The 16,839-nt window shown below is 44.3% G+C and overlaps 1 protein-coding gene across 1 annotated transcript in view; it reads left to right on the top strand.

Annotated features, from left to right (window-relative positions):
* The first annotated feature begins 1,015 nt into the window (after positions 1-1,015).
* FOXO1 (forkhead box O1) overlaps positions 1,016-16,839 on the top strand; it is a 44,926-nt gene continuing 29,102 nt past the window's right edge. Inside the window, exon 1 of the mRNA XM_056856541.1 lies at positions 1,016-1,567. Within this exon, the coding sequence (XP_056712519.1) occupies positions 1,016-1,567 (552 nt within the window). The remainder of the gene's footprint in view (positions 1,568-16,839) is intronic.

Genomic DNA, 16,839 nt, shown 5'->3' with positions numbered 1-16,839 from the left:
AGAATATAATAATTCCGTTGTTTTGGAAAATCCGAAACACAACAAAAAAGAGAATTATAGAATATAATAATTCTGTTTTTTTGGAAAATCCAAAACACAACAAGAAAGAGAATTATAGAATATAACAATTCTATTTTTTGGGAAAATCCAAAACACAACAAGAAAGAGAATTATACAATATAATAATTCTATTTTTTTAAAAAAATCCAAAACACAACAAGAAAGAGAATTACAGAATATAATAATTCTATTTAAAAAAAAAAATCCAAAACACAACAAAAAGAATTATAGAATATAATAATTCTATTTTTTTTTTGGAAAATCCAAAACACAACAAAAAAGTGAATTATAGAATATAATTCTTTTTTTTTTTTTGAAAATCCGAAGCAACAAAAAAGAGAATTGTTATATTCTATAATATTGTTTTCTTTTCCAGCTGGTCTATTTCCCGTTGTATTGTCTTTGAAGCCACGTGCTGCCATTTATTATAGTTTCTACTGTTTCCAGCACAGGGCTTCTCTTCTTCCAGCACCTGGCCGGTTGGCAACCCTCCCGAGGAGGCCCAGCGGCAGAAGCGCGGCGCCTTCTTGTCCCCTCCGGCGGGTCTGGGGCCCAGGAGCGGGGCCCGAGGGCGCGTTCCTCTCCCTGGCCGCTAGGGGAGCCGGAGAGGCGGCCGCCTCGAGTCGAGGCCGCCCCCAGGGGGCGTTCCCGGGGACGACCGTTGGGCGGCCGTTGGCCGCCCAACGCCCGTCCCCAGGAACGCCCCCTGGGGGCGGCCTCGACTCGAGGCGGCCGCCTCTCCGGCTCCCTCAGCGGCCGCTCCGGCGCAGGGAGACCTGTTGTGTCAGCGCCTCTGCCCGGCAGTCAGGCGGGCCGTCGGTGAAGGAAGGAGAGCGGCCGGCCGGCGGGCGGAGCCACTCGACTTTTCGCCTCGCTCAGCAGGAGGCTGAGGCCGCTGCCCGGACAGAGAGAGAGAGACGCTTCTTCTCCCCCCCCCTCCCTCCCTCCGCCCGCCATGGCCGAGGCGCCTCCGCCCGTCGAGACCGACCCCGACTTCCAGCCGCTGGCCCGGCCCCGCTCCTGCACTTGGCCGCTGCCCCGGCCGGAGCTGGCCCCGTCCAGCCCGGGCCAGACGCCCACCCCCACCCCGGCCAGGGCCGCCTCGCCGTCCCGCGGCGGGCGGGTCGCGGCCCTGTGCGCCGCCTCGCCCGGCGGGGACCTCCTCAGCTTGCTGGAGGGCGGAGGCGAGGGCTTCGAGGGCGGCGAGCTCGGGACCCCGGGCGGTTGCCCCTGCGGGGACTTCCCTTGCCTCCAGCACCCTCCGCAGCAGCCGCCGCCGCCGGCGTCGTCGTCGGGGGCCTTGGCCTCGTCGGGGGCCGGGCCCCGCAAGAGCACCTCGTCCCGCCGCAACGCCTGGGGGAACTTGTCCTACGCCGACCTCATCACCAAGGCCATCGAGAGCGCCCCGGACAAGCGGCTCACCCTCTCCCAGATCTACGAGTGGATGGTCAAGAACGTGCCTTACTTCAAGGACAAGGGGGACAGCAACAGCTCCGCCGGGTGGAAGGTCAGCAAGGGGGACTTTGGGGGGGGGGTAGGGGGAGGAAAGGGGAAAAAAAGCTTTTGCGTCCCCAACACTTTGCAGAAGTCTACTTCAAACGCTTAGGGAAGCCGCCTTTCCCCCCGGAAACGGGGACCCGAGGCCGGTAACAACAAAATCAATGCATTGTAAAGAGGGAATAAAACGACCATTAAAATAAGACTGCAACAGCGCGCTTAAAGTTTAGATAACAAAGTTTTGCTTTGGCGTGGCACGCAAAAAAGGACCCGGAAAACGGGGGCTCAGGTTCGGTAGACACAACCGGACCTGTGCATCAGTTAATATGAAATAAAACCGTCTGCAAGAGCACACTTAAAAGTTTAGATAACAAAGTTTTGCTTTAGCGTGGCACAAAAAAATGGACCCGGAAAACTGGGACTCAAGTTGGGTAGACACAACCGGACCAATGCATCGTTTAAAATGAAATAAAGTAGCCTGCAATAACACACTTAAAGTTTAGATGACAAAGTTTGCTTTAGCATGGCACGCACGCACAAAAGGGACCCGGAAAACTGGGACTCAAGTTGGGTAGACACAACTGAACCAATGCAGCATTTAAAAAAATAAATGTAGCTGACAATAACACATTTAAACAGGGTTTAAATGGCAAACTTTGCTTTGGCATGCAGCAAAAAGTTGGAATGGCACAATTGTGCTCCACGATCTGTGTTGGTAAAATAAGGCCAGTGCAGAGGGGAGGGGGAGGTGAAAATGGAGGAATACTGGTAAATCAACATATATAGGGTAAAAAGGGCAGGGGTAATTGTTTTCTCTGTCTGGCCACATTGCATTAATTTTCCTCTTGCTTTGCGCCACTTGCATGCTGACCCTGGGGCACGCGGAGGGGGGGGAGGGTTATTTGAGGCTTGTTCTCTTGTGTTTGCATTTTTGGCCTGTGGTGTTCGGAACCGAGGTTCAGTGTCACAGGTGAAGGTTTAGGAGTTCAAGCCGGGGAAATTAGTCCCCGGAGAGTTTTGGGTGTCTTCCTGTCTTTGTTGAAGTTGCTGAGGCTGGACGAATAACTCGGTAGGCAGCTGGCTGCAAGTAGGAGTTGTGTCACTTCCTCTGGCAGGTCTGAGAGGCCTTTCAAGAGTGTAGGAGAATCAGCCCCTGCTTAAGGCACTGAGATGGGAAAGCCTCTTGCAGAGTTTGAGACCAGGTGGTTGCTTCCTTTGTGAGGCTTGTGGTGGTGATGGCGCACTGAGTCTGCCACAGGTTGTCTCTGAAGCTGGCGTGTACTGTGTTGCTCTCACGCGATCTGGTTCCAGAGTGGATCCCCTGTGCTCTTTGCCAGTAAGTCAGGAGGTAAATGCACAATATTTTCCAACAGCATTCTGCTGTAGGCTGTTGCCACTATGCAAATTAAGGGACAACCTGTTTATTTTCATTGAATTATAAGGATTTCATTTCTCAAAAAATATGACCTTTCTGCTTGACTGGATAGAGTTGTCACTCACCCGTTTTCCGATAATGTAACTACATACAAATGCTCCTTTTCTCTTGCAGGGGTGTTGTTGTGAATATAAAGTGGAGGAGGAGAGAATGGGTTAATTGAGCTTCGTTTTTCTTTAGGGTGGGTGTGAAATGCAGAAATGTGCATGGTACCAGTTTTAGGGCTCAGTGGCTTTTGATGGATTGTAAGCTACCCTTAGGCTTCATAGAAAGCACAGGATTCAGTGTACAATGGGAAAAATGGTTTTTCCCGGGGAACAGGTAATTACCAATCTTTCTGATATTTACTGGCAAATAGGAAAGATTAAATGACAAATTTCACAAGGAAATCTGTGCCATTTGGCAACAGCATTCCAGTGATAATATGCAATAGTTCTTCACTTGTTAACCTGTGTTCTAAGGCCTGATTAAATCCTGCCCTGTGGATTATGCCCTGAGATCCTCTTGCTTTTCCTCCAGATGGGCAAGAGAGGTGTGAGTGAGTTGCATCCTCAACAGTGGGATTTGGCAACAGGCCATTTTGGGAGAGGAAGGCAGGGCTTTGACCCTACTACCCACTGACCCCCTTATCAAAGCAATCATCCCGAAAAAAAACTAGTTGCTGACCAGGGTGCTGTTTATCTGGGTATCACTAACGGAACTCATATGAGGGCCAAAATACACATGATAATGGAGTTCTGTGGCTGGAACTCCGGATGTGTGTTTTGACCCTACGATGTGACTTCTGCACCGATGATATTGACTGGATCCGCTGTGGTTTCTTATCTTTGTTATCCTCCCCCACCCCCCAATACTATGGGAATCCACAGGGCATTTTCAGTTGAGGAAATGGTACCAGGAGAAGAGTAAATCCCAAATCTTTCCTTTCCACAGTGTCATGGTCCTAGTTTATTTCTGAAACTGCTTTTAGGACCAAACAACGTCATGAAAAATCCAGTGTCATGTGTGGTTTGGCCTTGTTCATGTATTTAGCAATGTGTTCGCTAAGCAAACAAAGAAGGGAAATTTCCAGATTCAGAAATTTAAGATGTGTTTCCATTCAGTATAAAATAAACAATCTGATTGCAGTTTATGTAGTTCTTTGATTCTTGGCCTGTCTGGTTGGCCTGCAACCTCAGCAGCTAAACATAACAAATATGTTAAAGATTTTTCACTTTCATGGGGCTGTATTCTACCCTTTCCTGAATCTGTACAATTGTAACTAGAACGTGTAACTAAAACGGGACTAACCCACATCAATGTTCTGTGTACTGATGGAGTATTAAAATAGGTAGTGCTAACTGGTGCTCATAAGCTTTCACAAGTGCAAAAAAACTGGTTTATCCTGGTGATTTTCACTCTCAGATGTGAAGCATGTCTTGGACAAATCATAGTAGCATACCTACTTAGAAATAATAAACTGTGAATTGTAACTTTCTCTGTCAAACATTTTTTTCAGCTTTTGAGGGCTTGAAATAATTTATTTTGATGAAAGCTGAAAGTTTTAGGAAAATGATAGGACCATCCAGTGCGGATACTCTGCACAGGATCATACTGAAACTTCAGAGGTGTGATAAACCAGTACTTCAAATATTGTTCATTCTTTTAATTTCTTCAGTAGCCCACTGCAGTGAAATACTACGGGAAGAGTTAGCCCTGCGCAGATGTATGCTAACAGTTCTTGATACTTGTAACTAAACTGGGTGCATATGAGTTCTGCTCTGAGATACACAACTAACTTGTTGAGATACACAACTAACTTGTTGAGATACACAACTAACTACAGAGTACGAATTTCTTTTTTTAAAAAATCTGATTTCTTTGCAGCCTCAACAACCTGAAGTTTGATTGCATGTGTTAAAATCCAGTGCAAATTGTGTGGAATTGCCTTAGAAGCCGTTCTAACCACTTCATCTGTAGCTAGCAGAGCATATTCAGTTGTTCTCCTGATTCTGCTCCGATATTTTCTGTAATAGTGTTTGTTCTAATGCAGGTGCTTTATAACCATCTTTACAGTATTTGCCTTACATCTTCACTATGTGAAATTGTTTAAAATGTTCATATCTTAAGTTTGCATTTGCTTGTACATTGGTTACCCAGGATTCCTGTACTTCTTTTGGTCAGCTTTTCAATCTGTTGTTTAAACTGAGAGAGAGGAGGTGGCAAGAAGGTCCCTGTGTTAACAGGGAACATCTATATGACACTGGCTCCTTTTTGAGCAAGATACTTTCAGTTCTGATGGCATTTACTTTTAAGGTGGACATGTTTTTCTTCAGATCATAGGGGAATCTACGGAGTGGCTGCAGAGGAGTTACCATGTGGGCACTCCCTCTGTCACTATGGGGATGGGGTGGAGCTAAGGTGTCCTTTCAAAATGGCGTGTGGTAGTTCATCACCCCCCCAAGCCCTTTAAAGGTTCACCCCCCCTTTCCATGTCCAGCATCATTGTAGTGATGGGAAGGGGCTGTGGCTCAGTGGTAGAGCATCTGTTTGGCATGCAGAAGGTCCCAGGTTCAATCCCTGGCATCTCCAGTTAAAGGGACTAGGCAAGTAGGTGATGTGAAAGACCTCTGCCTGAGACCCTGGAAAGCCACTGCCGGTCTGAGTAGACAATATTGACTTTGATGGACCAAGGGTCTGATTCAGTATAAGGCAGTTTCATGTGTCCATACAGCACAGCTCAGTTAGGGGCATGGGGCGGTTCCCCCGCACAATCACCAACCTGCCTTCTCTTTTGTGCATACATAACAGTGAAGAATGAGAGGGTGGGTGGGAACAGCTGTGAATAGCACTGGAATATGTGTGCGTGTAGACAGCATCTCTGTGCTGTTTTCTACTGATGAGGTGTCTCTTCAAACCCTATCTGGAAGCAGCGATGCATATGTATCCAAGAAATGTCCAATGAAAAAGTCAATTGGAATTAGACTGTGGTTTAGAATGCCAGTTACTGGAAAAGAACAGACCTAAATTAGTTTGCAGCACTGAACTGTAGGTACTGTGACAAGCTGGGAGTTCGGTCGAAGGGTTCTTAAACAGTGGAGTCTTTGATTGTGCCTTTGCACACAAGAGGGGAGTTGGGAGGGAGTCCTTGAGCCAGAGTCTTGTTCACATTATGGACAAACTGTGGTTTAAATAACCAGGAGCCTAATGGAACTTTGAAGATGCACAAGATTGTATTCCAGCATAAATGTTTGTGGGCTAGAGCCCTCTGCAGGTACTGAATTCATTTAATGCAGGCATAAAAAAAACAGTAATATTTGTTGCGGGGGAAAAACAGGGTCAAGGGGGCATGAAGAACATCATGGTTTGTTCATGGTACCTGAATGCAACCATTGAGTCCTGTGGTACCTTAAATGCTAACCGATTTATTGTGGACAAGGTTTTTTTCAAACAGAACTCTTCATGATGTGGCTCCGGCCCATGAAAACTGGTGCGGGAATAAATTTGTTGCTGTCTGAGTTGCCGCAATTTTCCTTGTCTGCATTCAGATATCTCGGCAAACTGGGGGTTGTGCAGGAACATAGCCTGCTGTTCGTGGAGCTAAACAAATTCCGGTGTACCTGGACGGCTGCATCTATAAGTCCTGGGGAAGTTTGTTTCAAACTCAGACTTTTAAATCACATTCCACACAAGAAAGGAGGGAGGAGTGAAATGCAAGCTTGTGATCATTGACAATCTTTGCTTAATTGATGTCTTAATGTAACTTTTCTTCCCTCCCCCCCCCCATATTTTTGCTGCAACAGGCTAACTGTTACTGCTATGGAATTTGTCCCTATAAGAACTGTTCACTTCTGCTTGCTCATAAAGTATCAGCATCAATCTTGTAATATTAAGAAAAAATGATCAGTTTGTTTAATGTGAGCAAACTGTGTGAAATCTGCTTGTATATTTAAATTTCCATACCAGTCTTGAGTAATCTTACAAAATGTAGTCCTAGGGGCAATCTGACATTTACTGTACATTTTTGGGAAGACTTTGGCCTTGGTGTGCCGCACAGCCAATATGTATTGTCTTCCGTGAGACCTCTAATGCTGGTTTATCCAGCCAAACCTCTGATAGTAGTTACCTCCATCAAACACAGTTTTAGTAGGGAAAAGCTGGTTTGCCGTGGTAGTGCCCAGTGAAGAGTCTCTGGTGATGGGATCTGGATCAGTATTTTGGCTGCATGGTGGTCATTGTGATCACACGAAGTACAGATTCTAAGATAAATTTAAGCGGAACCTGGGTATACAATTTTTCAAAAATGCCTCTTGATTCCTAGAGGTATTTATATGAATTCTGGTTAAGGAAATCCTGATCACCTAGCTTTACTTACTTTGTGGACTGAAATAATGAGGCAGGATTTACAACTGGTTGCCAGAACAAAGTATTGGCATATGAATGTGAATCTGAGCTATCTTAAGATTTGGAATGGGTCGAGGAGAAGTTGTACAATTAAAGCACAATTGTTAATGTTTTGTTCTGTGGGACCCTGGCATTTTGCCTTAAGGAAGCAATTCTGCTGCTCAGGTATTGCCATTATAGCACTTTTTTTAAAAAAGAAAAGAAAATATTATTCTTATGTGGGGAAAATGGGAGGCAGCATGGTGTAGTGGTTAAGAGAGGTGGATTCTAATCTGGAGAACCGGGTTTGATTCCTCACTCCTCCACATGAAGCCTGCTGGGTGACCTTGGGCCAGTCACAGTTCTCTAAGTAAGAACTCTCTCAGCCCATGTGGAGGCAGTCAGTGGTGAACCACCTATGAACGTCTCTTGCCTTGAAAACCCTACGGGGTTGCCATAAGTCAGCTGTGACTTGATGGCACTTTCCTCCACCACATGTGGGGAAAATATGTTTTTTCTTACTATTATTTTTAATTTTTAGATACTCCTCAGTTCACACTCCTTTTGTCAAGATAAGATAAACTGTCCAATATTACTATTTCCATATTGCTGGGGAGGAGTGGAGGAGAGATTATGCTCATTTGGCAGGTTAGGCCTAGGGCTAACCTATCATATTGCAGGGGGTTGGAACTGGGACTGCAAGAGGGTGATTTATAGCAACCCTGTAATGACCCTCAAATTGCAGCCTGGGGTTGATACAATCCCAGAGGAGAGCTAAGGTTAATAATGGCGTGTAACACCCTTTTTTCTTCTAATAATGCCTTGTTACCTGCTCAGTCTTTATTGGTGAAAGACATAAAAAATATAAGTGGTCTCTGCAGTAACAGGCACATGTCATCAGGTTGCAGCTAGAAAGCAGAAACATTACAGAATATAATATTTCAGGGGAAACTCATTTCGCTCTGAATCCAGTTTTAAGTGGAGTTAACACCCTTCTAATCCCATGGAAGTCAATGGGTTTAGAAGGGTGTAACTCTGCTTATTAATCAGCAGAAGTGATTTGAGTTCCTGGTGTGGGAGACAGGCAGTGTTAAAATATTCAAGTAAATCTTAACAAGCTGCACAGCCAAAGAGATCATACACAAAAAAACCCCAAATCATATTGCAGCAAAGATAATATAGTCATCTCCGTTACAATTCCCCCCCCTGGCTCAACTTATTGCATTTGTTTGTGGCTCTTACTCAAATCAAATTGCGAACATGTTACTCTAGTCTTTCTAGCTAAAGAGCCTGGTGGAAGGTGTGAGGCTGGTGACCCTCATCAGGGCGGGGTTTCCATGCTTCAAAGTCGAGCGTGAGGATAGCGCTTCAGAGAAAATTCCGGTTTTGTTTTGGGGGTTTTGTGCCCTAAGACCAGAAGCTCAGTGAACTAAAGTCTCTTAAAAACGTTGGCGGTGAATTGCTGAGCTCTGAATAAGCTGCTGTGCAGAGGAAATTCTAGGGTGTGGTCTACTGATTCAAAGCCCACAGATGTGCGGTGTCAAACATACCGAGGCTTTTGCAAGTAAAGTACTTGATACATTCAGAGTCTCTTGTTCATGCTTGCAAGTAAACAAGTGGATTCTTATATCCCTTAAGCAGGTGGAATATCTGAGGCTTTATCCAAAGGATTAGGACGAATAAGTGATGCTTCAGTAGATATCCAGGTTCTTTCTACATGTGCAAAGGCAAAAGCATCAAAAAGTTAACTTGCGGAGTTTCATTGTACACCTCTGGGATGTACCAAGAGCACAGGATATAGACTGCTAGCTTTTCCTCTTTTGTGATGTTTATTTCTTATTTCATTCGTATGTTCTTTTTCTTCCTTTTAATCATGTGTGTTTATTCCTCTTCAGTTCAGTTGCCAAGCCAAAGAGCCCTTGAATTTTTTTTGATCGATCGATTGATAGATAGATAATCTTTATTACAGTCAATGACCAGCACAGTTTCCCCCCCTTATACACATTGTAGTTTTGCTGTGGAAGAAGAAGTCTCATAAGGAGACTTTGTTCAGGATAATATCATATCCCTTTTATCTAGAAATCATGTGTGAGGGTGCTAATTAGGATGTGATTCAGGCCCCTGTCTGTGCACAGTTTGAATGGCTGCAATGCCAATAGTTTTCAGTCCATGTCATACTGGGCAGAATTGAAGTCTACAACACAGACTAGCCCTAAATTAGGGATATTTTAGGGTTGTTCTTTTTTAAAGCAGGCATTCTGACAGGGAATGCATCTCTACTACCTTCTTTCCATGTTTATTTCCCAAATTCTTTTCCAAATTGTGGGGAAAATCTTGAATCAAGCCATGGTGCTTTTTCCTTCTCTTGATGGCCCTGAATATTATTCCTGCATCTCTGATGATATGTTGTTATATATTCCCCATGCTACAGAAGTGGGTGGCCTTCAGCAACTCATTGTCTGCACTTTTATCCTGCCCTTTTATCCTCTGGGTGGTATGCAGAATTCTCTCCCTTCCTCAGTTTTATGCTCACAACAGCCCTGTGTGGCAGGTGAGCCTGAGAGAGTGAGTGTCATTGGCTAAGTTCATCCAGTGAGTTTCATGGCAAACAACGGGATTTTGAACCCGGATCTCCCAGGTCCTACTTCAGCACCCTTACTACCACGCCACATAAATGCAGGCAGGGATTGAGAGTATTTTAGTATTTATGAAAAAAAGTGCCCATGTTCGACTTAAATGTATATTAGCACTTCTATTTCATGTGCACAATGTGCCCCTATGAGAAAAAAATACTGACACCTGTTGATAAATAAAAAACAAAAGTTGCTAGAGTGGTGGACTGAACTGTCTTCTACTCAGTGATCTAAAGCAGGGGCCCCCAACCTTTTTGAGCCTTTGGGCACCTTTGGAATTCTGAAAAAGGGTGGTGGGAGCAACCCCAAAATGGCTGCTGTGGGAGGTGGAACCATACACACACCCAGAGGATATCCAGGAAAGACAGGTGATTTTAAGATTGCACTGGGAAAGTAAATCCAAAGTATGGCCATTCAGCTTTCCTGGTATGAATGATTGAATTTAGAGCATGGGTGCCAAAAATATAGAGTCTCAGTTCAGTCTCTTCTATCTTTCCATGTGTGGATGGATGCGCCTCTGGAAGCACGGGTTCTGATTTTCCTTAGGGTTAGGATTTTACATGCAGATCTTCTATTAACCTTTTTTTAGTGGGGAGATGGATGGAAATAGAAATCTTTTCACACCTTATTTCTGGCAGGTTGAATTTGTTGATGCTTAAGTTTTCAAGTAATTAGGAGGTTGGTTCTTGTGGGTTATCCGGGCTGTGTAACCGTGGTCTTGGTATCCCAAGACCACGGTTACACAGCCCGGATAACCCACAAGAACCAATGAACTCTGACCGTGAAAGCCTTCGACAATAATTAGGACGTTATTTATGTTCTGAGTGAATTTTGTGCATGGGGGTATTGATTATGTTCTTTCCCTTCTGGATTAGCCTTGGTGTATGGCATGGCCTGTGCTATTTTCTTTGGCCATGCTCTTGAGGCTTCTCATTGGTTTGGGCATATGTAGCTTTTCATAGGGTGGCTAAGACAAATACTGTGCATGTTGGTCTGCACTGTAAACTGAAAACTTTTTTTGTGCATGAGAGTTAATGGAGGAATCCCCCCTCACCCATATTTTGTTCATGCGTCTATAACTTATCTGCACTAATGTAGCATGAGTTTAATGTTGCTGTACCTTGTATGCACTGAACTCCCATGTAACCATTCACAGGATCTGAAAATCAACAGTATGCTCTGTTATGCTGATAAAAACCTTGCAGATAATTTTTGAAGGAGTGCTTGCCCGCCCCTGTCCCATTGGTCAATTCTCCCCAGTCCACCAGCTTCTGTAGTTATGCTACTTTATGTTCCTATTCCAGCACCCTAAATAGGCCTCAAGGTCATATCACCATGCTTTTGGTGAGCAGCAACTTGCACAGCTGCTAAAATTAGTGTTCTCGTTGAAGAAGGGCAAATTTTCTTCCTTCAGGGTACACCATCAAGGAAATCCTGTCAGTCAGGGCCAAATCAGAGCCAGTGTGGTACAGTAGTTAGAGTGTCAGACTAGGATCTGAGAGACCCAGGTTGGGATCCTGGAAGCTTACTGGGTGACTTCGGGCCAGTTACTCTCACCCTAACCTACCTTACAGGGTTGTTGTAAGGATAAAATGGAAGAGAGGAGAACAAGGTAAGCCGTTTTGGTTTCCCATTGGGGAGAAAGGCAGGGTATAAATGAAGCAAATAAGTAAAAAGTAAATTTAAAAAACAAACTAAATGAGACATGGGAGAGCTGTTGCTGTGGGACCAATTCATATTAAGGAAAGAGTTAATCCCCTTCTCCCTGCATCAAGGCCCTGATCCTGATTGTGCACCTGCAGCTATTACGGGAACTCCAGAGAGATGGAAGATCTGATCCTGGGTCACCAACATCTCATCTAGCTTGGCCCTTGGATAGCATAACTGTTTCTGCACAGAACCTGCTTTTCTTGCCCTTTTGTTTCCTTGACCTCACTTCCTGCTTCCAGAGATATGTGTTTTTATGTGGTTTCCGCATTCACTAGATGAACCTCAGTAGCCTGGGTAATGATAAGTGATATAACTAATACAAAATATTATTAATTTGCAAGCCATGTGAAATTATTATTTGTAAGTGTGCTATTCTCTACTGAGAATATTAAAAATATTACTAAGAGGATGAAACAGACCAAATCATGCTAACAAGTCCATACAGGCCACCCAGTTGTCTCGGGAGAGCTCAGGATGAGTAAACACAGGGTTCACTTCTGATACAGGAACTCCAGAAGGAGTAGACAACCAAATATAATAAATGCAGACAAAATAAAATTAAGTTAATATGCTGTGAAGATACCATTTAATGAAGCTTCAGTTAAAGATTGTACACGGTGGTGTTATGAACTGGAGTTATGAACTCCACGGTCTTGACTACTGTGAATGGAACTGTCACATGGCATATAATAGGTGGTAAGGATCTTAACAGGAATATGATATTAATTACAGTTTGGAGAATAAGCAAAAAAGCAATTAGAAGCTGTATTGATTTTTGGAGTCTGAGCTGGGACCAGGAGTTATGACATCATTTTATTTATTTATTTGAATTTATAACCCACCCTCTGTCCCGGCCGAAGCTGGCTCAGGGCGGCTAATATAAAATAAAAACATAATACAATAAAATATACAGGAAAGATTAAATCCTGGTTAAAACCACAGGCATCGAAATTAAAACAAGTAGGCGCTCATTATCTGCACACAGGGCCGCAACTGGCCTGGGAGAAGCAGTCGGGGTCCCCTGTAAAAAATTGGCTGGAACGAAGCCAGCTGGGTGACTTTGGGCAAGTTACAGCTCTGTTAGAGCTCTCTCAGCCTCACCTACCTCACAGGGTGTCTGTTGTGGGGAGGGGAAGGGGATTGTAAGCCGGTTTGAGTCTCCCTTAAGTGGTAGAGAAAGTCTGCATATAAAAACCAACTCTTCTTCTTCTTCAAAAAGGATGGAGAGGAAGAGAGGCCAGCTATGATGGAAACCATCCCTGCCCTCAACCATAGGCCTGGCAGAACATTTCGGTCTTACAGGCCCTGCTGAACTGAGTTAAATTTTGCAGGGCCCTGATCTCATTAGAGAGGTAGTTCCACCAGGCCAGGGCCCTGGTTGAGGACAGCCGGACACTTCTCAGGCCAGGGACAACCAGTAAGTTGGTGTTTGCCAAACACAACACTCTGGGGAGCGTACAGTCCTGCAGATACAATGGCCATTTAGAGCATCCCCTTATCGCCATAATACTTATTCATTCTTAAAGGTAAATGTAGTCCCCTGTGCCAAGCACCGGGTCATTACTGACCCATGCAGTGACGGCACATCATGACGTTTACTAGGCAGACTTTGTTTACAGGGTGGTTTGCCATTGCCTTCCTCAGTCGTCTGCACTTTACCCCCAGCAAGCTGGGTACTCATTTAACCCACCTTGGAAGGATGGAAGGCTGAGTCAACTTTGAGCCGGCTACCTGAAACCGACTTTCATCAGGATCAAACTCATGTCGTGAGCAGAGCTTCGACTGCAGCACTGCAGTTTAATGCTCCGCGCCACGGGGCCCTGTTATTCGTTCTTACACAAATGTAAAATTTCAGTTCAGGTGACAAATTGAAGTACATACTGTTCTGTGCATGTTCGTTCCAAACAACAATCCACTTGCAAAATGTTACTCATGCTTTCCTGTTGAGGAAGTAGGAAAAATGGGGAGTATAGATTAAGGCGATGAATGTACTTGCCTGCCCACCTGTTCCTGCCATAAGTGGTCTTCCTCTTAGACTACTGTAACTTAGCGAAGATAGAATGATTCATATAAAAATCTTGGCTTGACTTTGCTTTGGGGGAGGAGTTATAGGCTGTAGAAGCTTGCTTCTACATTCGAAGTGAGTGTGTGTTTTCTTCTGAAGTATTCCCAAGATTCGCTATAGATAATAGAATATATGCAAACGTAAAGTTCCAAAAACCTCCTAATCTGAAGAAACATCTCCTTAGGACTGTTTTTCATAGTGCAGGTGTATTCTTTCAGGGCACACAATATCTGTAAACGATGGAGCGCCTCTGCTGGCTCCTACCTGTTGCAGTGTGAAGGTGTTCTAAAACACTTGTGTATGGAGGAAGGAGTTGCAATCTCAGTATGGATTTTTTTTCTGAGCAAGCCACATAATTCCTGCCTTTTTTCCATGCTCCAACTCTTATACACAAACCTCACAGGTTTTTCCTCCCTCACTGTACACTACTTCCATAATTCAGTCTGACTGCTGTATTTCAAAACTTGGAGCATTTTTGCCAATGCTTTGGATGATAGAGGGCAGAAAGAAGGAAAGTACTAAGAGGAGGAGTAAGAAGCTATGCTTGGTTCAGATGTCCCATCTCTTCTTCAGGCTTCATTTTGCTTTCTGGGTCTTCAGCAGCCATTGCTTACACAATGTCTTAAAATTAGAAACAAAATCCAAAGCTGTTTATGATTTGGGCACATCCCCACCAAGATTTCTTTTCCTTTGTTTGGTGGAGGGAAGTAGGAGGGTGTAGGGTGATTGCTGCTGATTTTGCACTGGAGGGATTTCAAGATTCTTCCCCTGCTCTTTCTCTCGTTCTTTTCCCCCTGACAAAGTTAAGGACATCTGTGTGAGTATGTAAATTAACTCAATAACAGGAATCATCCACAGTCCTGTGAGAGAATTTATGTACATGCAACATATTAAAAACCAGTACTGAGACATGAAAAGACAAGAAAATGTGGTTCTTATCTCTTAGTTTATGTCAAGATATGTCGGTACAGCTATACTGTTTGGCAGGAGAGACACTTGCCTACTGTAGAAAAGCAACCAGTATTACTTTCTCCTCTCTGGCAGGGGTGGTTTGGGAAGATAAACACCCCTGGGGGAAAGTAGCATCAGAGTGTGCCCATCTGCCACACAGAAATCAGGTTAGAATCATAGAGTTGGAAGGGACCAGCAGGGTCATCTAGTCCAACCCCCTGCACAATGCAGGAAGTTCCAAACTACACCCCCATGCCCAGAAGATGGCCAAGGTGCCTTCCCTGACATGATCTGCCTAAGTTCATAGAATTAGCATTGCTGACAGATGACCATCTAGCCTCTTCTTAAAAACCTCCAGGGAAGGAGAGCTTACCATCTCCTGAGGAAGCCTGCTCCACTGAGGAACCGCTCTAACTGTTAGAAAATTCTTCCTAATGTCTAGATGGAAACACTTTTGATTTAATTTCAACCCCTTGCTTCTGGTCCGACCTTCTGGAGCAACAGAAAACAACTCGGCACCCTCCTCCATATGACAGCCCTTCAAGTACTTGAAGATGGTTATCATATCCCCTCTTAGTCTTCTCCTCTTCAGGCTAAACATATCCAGCTCCTTCAACCTTTCCTCATAGGACTTGGTCTCCAGACCCCTCACCATCTTTGTTGCCCTCCTCTGGACATGTTCCAGCTTGTCTACATCTTTCTTAAATTGTGGTGCCCAAGACTGAACACAGGTGAGATGTAACCAGAGCAAAGTAAAGCGATACCATCACTTTGTGTGATCTGGTTGAAGGGCAGAGTGTAGCTGACCAAAATCACAGAATTGTGCAAGGTGCCAGTGCCGGATCCTGGCCCCCTGGCAGAAGAAATTTTTGGAATGACTTTATTTGAAAACCCTTAAGCAAAAGGTGGTTTGAAATTTAAAGCCCCCCTTGTTTTAGATATTAACATGTTGGTCACAGTATTGAACAACCAAGATACAGATAAGGAAAATGACAGCCCCTGAAAAAACTGGCACAAAATTTGATGTTATTCAGTACCCACAGAACAAGAATGATGGGCAGTTTGTAGAACTGAGGTGGAACCAAGAACTGGCTGGGCTGAACGTCACTAGCTTGAACTTCTGGAATATTTGGGCTCCAGACACGGATGCACAACCTTTTTACCTTGTAAAGGTAATGGTACCCTGTGCAAGCACCGGGTCATTCTTGACCCATGGGGTGACGTCCCATCCCTACGTTTACTAGGCAGACTTTGTTTACGGGGTGGTTTCCCATTGCCTTCCCCAGTCATCTTCCCTTTACCCCCAGCAAGCTGGGTACTCATTTTACCGACCTCAGAAGGATGGAAGGCTGAGCCAACCTTGAGCCAGCTACCTGAAACCGACTTCTGTTGGGATCGAACTCAGGTCGTGAGCAGAGTTTTGACTGCAGTACTGCAGCTTACCACTCTGCGCCACGGGGCTCCTACTTGACTCTTTGATAAAAGCTGCAAAAAAGCATCAGATGAAATACTTAGGAGCAATACATATCTTTCAGACACATTCAGTGTCCACTTCCAGCATCTGATTAAATATAGTCCATGAAAATAATCACAATAAATCTGATAGACTTTAAGGTGCCACAGAATATTCTTTTTTGTTGCAAGAAATGTGTAGTGGCAATTTTGCAGCTCCATCACTTAGCATTCAGTCATGGCCTGTAATTAAAGTATAAATTATGATTTGTTAGCCAGGTATTTAACTAGAGTTGCCAACCTCCAGGTGATCCCCAAGAGAAAATAGGTGCTTTGGAAGGTAGACTCTATGGTATTATACCCCGTCGTGGTTCCTCCCATTCCCAAACACCCCCTTCCCCAGGCAGCACCCCTAAAATTCCAAGAATTTCCCAACCCAGAGTTGGCCACTCTAGGTCAAGATTCTAGGTTTGACATAGTAGTTGCTATGTTTTACCAGGTTAAAAACCGGGTTTTATTATTCCGGGGGAAATAGTTTTGTCTCAGGCATTTAATATTGTATGTTATCATATCATAAGGCTGCAAATGGATTAGTTTCCGTTTTATTTTCAGATTACTTGAGAGTACTATATTGCCACATTCTTTTCAATGCCCAAATACTTTCAGTATTTTCT

Source organism: Euleptes europaea, chromosome 10, assembly GCF_029931775.1.
Source record: "Euleptes europaea isolate rEulEur1 chromosome 10, rEulEur1.hap1, whole genome shotgun sequence".
NCBI lineage: Eukaryota > Metazoa > Chordata > Lepidosauria > Squamata > Sphaerodactylidae > Euleptes > Euleptes europaea.
Note: the sequence above shows the minus strand (reverse complement) of the source record. Positions and strands in the feature narration are given on the sequence as shown.